This window comes from Sinocyclocheilus rhinocerous, unplaced genomic scaffold, assembly GCF_001515625.1.
Source record: "Sinocyclocheilus rhinocerous isolate Xijiao unplaced genomic scaffold, SAMN03320098_v1.1 scaffold3798, whole genome shotgun sequence".
NCBI lineage: Eukaryota > Metazoa > Chordata > Actinopteri > Cypriniformes > Cyprinidae > Sinocyclocheilus > Sinocyclocheilus rhinocerous.
In genome coordinates, this window is record NW_015647484.1 from 23,919 (window position 1) to 30,851 (window position 6,933).

At 38.8% G+C, this 6,933-nt stretch overlaps 2 protein-coding genes across 2 annotated transcripts in view; one reads left to right on the forward strand and one right to left on the reverse strand.

Annotated features, from left to right (window-relative positions):
• asgr1a (asialoglycoprotein receptor 1a) overlaps positions 1 to 3,426 on the forward strand; it is a 6,820-nt gene extending 3,394 nt beyond the window's left edge. The window contains exons 3-9 of the mRNA XM_016513652.1: positions 87 to 209; positions 1,313 to 1,417; positions 1,609 to 1,680; positions 1,764 to 1,838; positions 1,904 to 2,055; positions 2,946 to 3,055; positions 3,130 to 3,426. Coding sequence (XP_016369138.1) covers positions 87 to 209; positions 1,313 to 1,417; positions 1,609 to 1,680; positions 1,764 to 1,838; positions 1,904 to 2,055; positions 2,946 to 3,055; positions 3,130 to 3,283 — 791 coding nt within the window. The 3' untranslated portion in view covers positions 3,284 to 3,426. The remainder of the gene's footprint in view (positions 1 to 86; positions 210 to 1,312; positions 1,418 to 1,608; positions 1,681 to 1,763; positions 1,839 to 1,903; positions 2,056 to 2,945; positions 3,056 to 3,129) is intronic.
• Positions 3,427 to 3,428: 2 nt separating this feature from the next.
• LOC107709217 (FH2 domain-containing protein 1) overlaps positions 3,429 to 6,933 on the reverse strand; it is an 18,230-nt gene continuing 14,725 nt past the window's right edge. The window contains exons 10-13 of the mRNA XM_016513653.1: positions 6,694 to 6,758; positions 6,333 to 6,450; positions 6,081 to 6,245; positions 3,429 to 5,260 (exon numbers count right to left, since the gene is read on the reverse strand). Coding sequence (XP_016369139.1) covers positions 3,776 to 5,260; positions 6,081 to 6,245; positions 6,333 to 6,450; positions 6,694 to 6,758 — 1,833 coding nt within the window. The 3' untranslated portion in view covers positions 3,429 to 3,775. The remainder of the gene's footprint in view (positions 5,261 to 6,080; positions 6,246 to 6,332; positions 6,451 to 6,693; positions 6,759 to 6,933) is intronic.

Below are 6,933 nucleotides of genomic sequence, written 5' to 3' on the forward strand. Positions count from 1 at the left end.
AAAAAAGTAATCTGATTACGTAACTTGCGTTACTTGTAATGCGTTACCCCCAACACTGTGTGTGTGTGTGTGTGTGTGTGTGTTAGAGCCGTCTGTGCGCAGGATCGTAGCGGCGCCCTATGTCGGTCGCTGGCGGTGGCAGGTGTTTGCCGCGATCAGTGTAACGGCTCTGATTCTGCTGCTGCTGATCATCACAGTGTCTGTGAGCCGTGAGTAAAACACGCCGAAAAACATCATCATATCATACTGACAAGCATGTTATGTCCTATTTGTCTTTATTAATGTCTAAATAACTTATATTGTCAGAGTGGAATGGTTCAAGTCGGTCGGAAAGATCGTATTTACAAGTTGACTAGGGCGAATTTTGATTTTAACATTGGTGGGGACATACCCCCCCCCTCCCCAATCCAACTACCGCAACATTTTTGCATTTATGATCGATATTTGATCACAGTTCCATGTCATCTAAAGTCTTTATTTACAGCTACGGTAGCTATAACATAGCCTACTCATAATTCATAAAGAGAGCTTTTTATGTTAGCATAGTTACACTATTTTGATAACGTAAAACCAACAACATTACAGTAGCAGTTTTAAAGATGTTTTCTTTGGATTGTTTGACTACTCAAAAGAGAATATAGCCAAATATAACCGTATTAATTTGTGTTTCCTGCTAGCTGAATTTCACATAAACAAGAATCTGGCTCTAAATCGCTCTTTTCTTTATTCAAAGTTTGGAAGAAAAAACAAACAAATTAGTAACCACAAATTAACCATGATTTTGCTACACTGAACATAGTTTAACCATGGTATTTGTAGTAAAACCGGTTATACAAATGGTAATCAATACGCTTTTGCTATAATAAAACCATGGTTAATTTTATTAAGGGATTTCTATCTGTGTATACTTTTAATCTTTGTTTTGTTTTTATAACTGCCTGGTTTGATGATTTGCACTGTTTAATAAAAAAGAAAGAATTTAGTATATATATATTTGTTTTTAAATAAACACAGCAATTTTAAATATACAACAATAACTTCTTAAATAGACACAAGGGTTCAAATTTTTTTTTTTTTTAATTTACCTTAAAATCTTTTTTTTTTTGGTAGAAAATGTACATCGCATTGTAACTACTTCCCAAATCGTAAATACAAACTTGACTTGAACGCAGCATAATACGGCCAAAAAGTAATGTGGAATATGTACACGAATAAGTGCATATTTTCGTACATTTTACAAAGTTTAAACTAGAGCCATCAACAAAAAATAATGATGTTTAATTTTTTCATATGTGTAACTGTGTTTTGTTAGATGTGAAGTTTGACAGGAAGTTCTCAACTGCAGAGATGAACGTACCGAATCTGACGCAAACGCTCGTGAGCGTCATAACCAGAACACGTGACCTAGAGGAACACGGTAATGTAGCCTTCATCATCTTTCATCCATATGAAACGACTTTCTCATCTGACGTCATCAATCGCTCTTATTCATTAACTAGTAAATCAACTAGAAAATCAAGTCCCACCTACGTTATTTTTTTTCACTGAATTTTTTCAACTATTATCACAATATAGAAGTTTTAATTTTTTACAATGATGTGTGTTCAGGACATAAACTGCTTTTGGAGATCAGCAATCTGGAGCTTAACCAAGAGACGATGCAAAGCATGATTAATGATAGTAAGTAGCACACAAATACACATGCAGACAAACCAAACTAGACAAACTAATGTACAGATCTTAATATATGTGTGTTTGTTTAGTGTCGGATTCAGCGCAGGTGCTCCGTGACAAAGTTTCGAATCTGAAATGCCAGATTAACAAGATAAGGAACAACAGTAAGTGATGCTGTATTAGTGTGTCCTCATGTCTCGTGCAGAGCGTGACACGTGTGTATGTTCAGACACGCAGGAGCTGTGCTGTCCTGATGGATGGCTGCTCTTTTCCTCACACTGTTATTTCTTCTCTGATGACGGGATGCCGTGGGACGCGGCCAGAGACGAGTGTAAGAAGAAGAGATCAGAGTTGCTCGTCTTAAAAAGCAAACAGGAGAAGGTCAGAGCTGATCCGTACTGTACAACTAAACCAACACAAATAAACCAACAGAGCGTAACCAACAGCACCAGCCACACAACTAAACTAACAGAACTACTCATCAGAACTAAACCAACGCAACTAAACCAACAGAACTACTCATCAGAACTAAACCAACGCAACGAAAACAGCACAACTTAACCAACAGCACCAGCCACACAACTAAACTAACAGAACTACTCATCACAACTAATCCGACACAACTTAACCAGAACAACTAAACCAACAGATCAAAACCAAAACAACTAAATCAAAAGAACTAAACTAACACAAACCAAACCAACCAAGAGAAATAAACTAAAACAACTAAACAAAAACAAAACACACTAAAACAACTAAACCAACACAACTTAACCAGAACAACTAAACAAACACAAACCAAACCAACCAAGACAAATAAATAAACACAACTAAACAAAAACAAATACACTAAAGCAACCAAACCAACAAAACTAAACCAAAACAACTAAACCAACACATTTAACCAAAACAAATTAATGAAAACAACTAAACCAACACCACTAAACCAACAGCATCAACAACACAAGTAAACCAGCAGAAATAAAGTAAAACAACCGACACAAACCAAAACAACTCAACCAAAACATATTCGTTTGTCTATTCTATTCATTTTGGTCTAATTTATATTAAAAAAAACTTGCTATGTGTACTGTGCTAGGCTAACTGAAACTTGTCACAGCACTTGTTGCTCTCTCGTTGGTCTGATTGCTTCTACTTTGTAAGTCGCTTTGGATAAAAGCATCAGCTAAATGACTAACTGTAAATGTAAAGCAGCATGTTTATTCAGACTGAATCAGTGCTTTAGTAATCGTGTGTGTGTGTGTGTTCAGAGTTTCGTGGCCAGTAAGACCAGGCCTCTGTTCTACTGGCTGGGTTTGACTGACGGCCGCACTGGTGAGTGGGAATGGCTGGACGGAACGCCATGCACGATCATCAGGAGGTGAGTGTGTGTCCAGCGTCAGGAGCCTCGTTCACACTCCAGCGTTCATCACGTGTGTGTGTGTGTGTGTGCAGTGAATGGATGCCCGGTCAGCCGGATGACTGGACGGCTCACGGTTTGGGAGGCGGTGAAGACTGCGCTCACTTTCATCACGACGGACGCTATAACGACGACCACTGCTCTCGGCGCTACCGCTACATCTGCAAAGCTCACGCCTCCTCCATCTGAGACACGAATGTCCTTCACAGCGTCAACACTTCACAACAAAACTACATCAAACCAACAAACAACATCAGTGTGAATATAAACACTAATAATGTTTAATATTTCAAGGTTTCTGATTCTTATATTTACTGTATATAAACAACAAAAACAATTCCTTTGTTTAATTTTTATTTTAAATTGATTTTGCATGACAATGTATTTTAGTTTAGTTAGTCATGTTTTAGTTCAGTTTCTCACGTTACTGTGCTACAGAAAAATGTTGCTCTGGATGAAAGCAACCGCTAAATGAATAAATGTAACTCTCTACTTTTGATGCTACTGCCACGCTTAAAAATGAACATTAACTGAAAGTGTCCGCTGAAAGTGTAACTGAAACTGTTCACTGTTTTTACTGTATTTTTGATCAAATAAATGCAGCCTTTGTGAGCAGAAGAGACTCTTTCAAAAACATTTAAAAACCCCAAACTTTTGAACAGTACTAGCATAGCTTTCTCTCTACTTCCATGTGGGTTTGACATTTTTATCACGAGACCCGCGAGTAAACACTGAGCTTTCAGAGGTGGCGCTGCTGCTCTTCCTCAGGCATCCAGCAGGGGGCGACGGGCGAACATTTTCAGCAGGCGTCTGCATCGGTTTGAGGACCTGAGAGAGCCTTAGTGAAGCCGCGCGGGTCAGTGCAGGCGCTTTAGCCTGGTTTCCAGGAGTGGTGGCGTGGCGTGTCGTTGACGCCACGGTGTTGCGAGCGAAGCTGGGCGGTTTGACCGTGGAATTGCGGTTTGAGGTTTGAGGACTGGGACAGTCGAGGCCGCAGAGTGTAACGCGACACATCTTCTCCTCCGGACGAAACGCTTGCGTCTTCTTTGCGCGGCTGAGAACGCTTCGATTGGTTCGCTCCTGAATTTGTGCAGAAGAACTACGGGGCTGCCGGAGAGGAATGAGCTTCCTCAAACTCGCGGTTTCAGAGGCGGACACACATTTAGGAGATGATGTCGATGGTTTAATGGAAGATGAAGGTGATTTTGCAGAAAGAGATGCTCTGTTTTTAGAGATGAAGGTTCGTTTGCTGATTGTTTGTTTCGCTCCAGTGCTGGTTTTGAGCGACTCTTTTGTAGGTTGGACAATACCTTTAGTTTTTCTCTCTGATTCGTCATTAACAACCTCTGATTCTACCACTAAACTGATTCGTGAAGGGTCAGAGGTCACGCTTGGAGTCAGTTCTGTATTTCCCGATGTTTCCTGGCTTTGTGTTTGAAGATCGTTGTTCTGCGATTCTTGCATGGAAAGAGTCTTATTTTGGATCTCTGGCTCCTCTGTCGTGTTTGTGATGGAGAGCGAGTGTATTGGAGGAAGTACAAGTGTATCCGATCCACAGGGGTCAAAGGTCACATCTGGAGTCAGCTCTGTATTTCCCAATGTTTTTCCTGTATTTTCCTGTGTTTGAAGGTCGTTGTTCTGCGATTCCTGTATGGAAAGAGTCTTATTTTGGATCTCTGGCTCCTCTGTCGTGTTTGTGATGGAGAGCGAGTGTACTGGAGGAAGTACAAGTGTATCCGATCCACAGGGGTCAAAGGTCACATCTGGAGTCAGTTCTGTATTTCCCGATGTTTCCTGGCTTTGTGTTTGAAGGTCGTTGTTCTGCGATTCTTGCATGGAAAGAGTCTTATTTTGGATCTTTGGCTCCTCTGTCGTGTTTGTGATGGAGAGCGAGTGTATTGGAGGAAGTACGAGTGTATCCGATCCACAGGGTTCAAAGGTCACGCTCTTCTGTTGCGGTGAGCGACGTGGACTGTGACGACTCGTCTTGAGCAGCTCCAGAAGCCCCTCCCTCTTTAACACCGCTGCCACATCTGCTTCACTATTGGACCGCAAGATGGAGACTCCGCCCATATCCCCATGCCCCGCCCACGAGTGCCGCTTGTCCTCTGACTCCTTCAGACGCTTGCGCCGAGACTCCTCCCACATTCCTCGCTCCGCGTTCTCCTGAGGAGAGAAAAGAGTGCTGATGATTACCAAACGAGTTTAAGTTCAGAGCCTGAATAAAAGAACATATAAAAGAAATATAAAAGACCAGGGGGCCTCAATGGAGTGTTAGGGGATAATGGAAACATTTAGAGAAAATGTAAAAATAAATATATAATAATAAAGAATTAAATAAATAAATAATTTGAATATATTACAATAAATAAATAATACAATTAGATTAGATTTAATAAATATTAGATGTAAATAAATAAGTTATAAAAATATTAGTAAGTAAACAATATTAATTATATTATCTTATTTAATTAATTTAGTACATTTAACAATATAGTACTATAGTGAGTATAAAAAAGTTTGTTTTACTATGCTTTTTTCCCAATATTTTAAAGAAGTATAGTATATAGATTACCAATTTAAATTAGTCTAAACAGGATTTAAACATCAAAATATAAATAAGTAAACAATAAAAATGTGATTATTAAAATTTAATGAGTAAAAATAATATATTTAACAATACTGTATTGTTGTAAGTAGAGAAAGTTAATTCTAATATGCTCTTTAAACTTTGTCTTTAAACATGTAAATATATAATATATATAATATATCATGTAAAAATAAAAATTAGATTAAATAAATAAATAATATATGAATAGAAAATAAAAATATATATCAGTAGGAAAAGAAGTTAATTAATTATGCTTATTTTCCCAGTATTTTAATATTTAAAATCTATACATTAGTAAATTAGTCTAAACTGAGTGTTTAAACATGAAAATATATAGCAGCCACGCATGGCAAGTAAATATATATTTTTTTTTACCTGAACTGCTTTTTTGAATTTGGAGCAGAAATTCTGGAAAATTCGGAAGCACTCGTCCAGTTTGAAGACGCCTCTGTCCTCACAGAAGAAATCGATCAGAGCATCTCCTTCCCTCTGAACCTCATCAATACTGATCCTCAGATCCTCCAGAGCTGCAGCGGCGCTCTGAAACACATCGACACACACAATCAGACATGACTGGGACATGAAACGTTGCATTTAAAATCAGACATGCCACAGGTAAGAGGTCACCCGTAGGAAGGACTGCAGCTGCATCAGGAGCTCATCATCTGAGTGGATGGTTTGCTGTAACTGATGAACTCTTTTGGTCAGAGTGTGAAACTCATCATGGATGCTGTCAACACACACTCTACACACACACACACACACATACACACACAAACACACACAGGTTTATACAGTAGACATCCATTGTTTTAATATCAGGGAATTATATTTTCTCTTCACAGAACCCCCTAAACATAACACCTTCACAGAAAGCTTTGCAAAAAAACTGGATGTAAATAGAAACATGATTGGGATGCAGCAGTATTTTAGTATGACAGTGTTTCAACAGTGAAATGAGTGTTAGATCAGATGATTGTTTTCTCACCGCACTGCTTGCTGAACATGCTGAAGTTTCTCTGGAAACATGAGCAGATCTTTCTTCTGAGCTTCCTGAAACCAGACAAGAACAAGTGTGTATTCTGTTTATTGCATTATAGACTACCTCAGACTGATAGAGACCAGCTCAGACTGATAGAGACCAACTAGCTCAGACTGATAAAGACCAGCTCAGACTGATAGAGACCAACTAGCTCAGACTGATAAAGACCAGCTCAGACTGATAGAG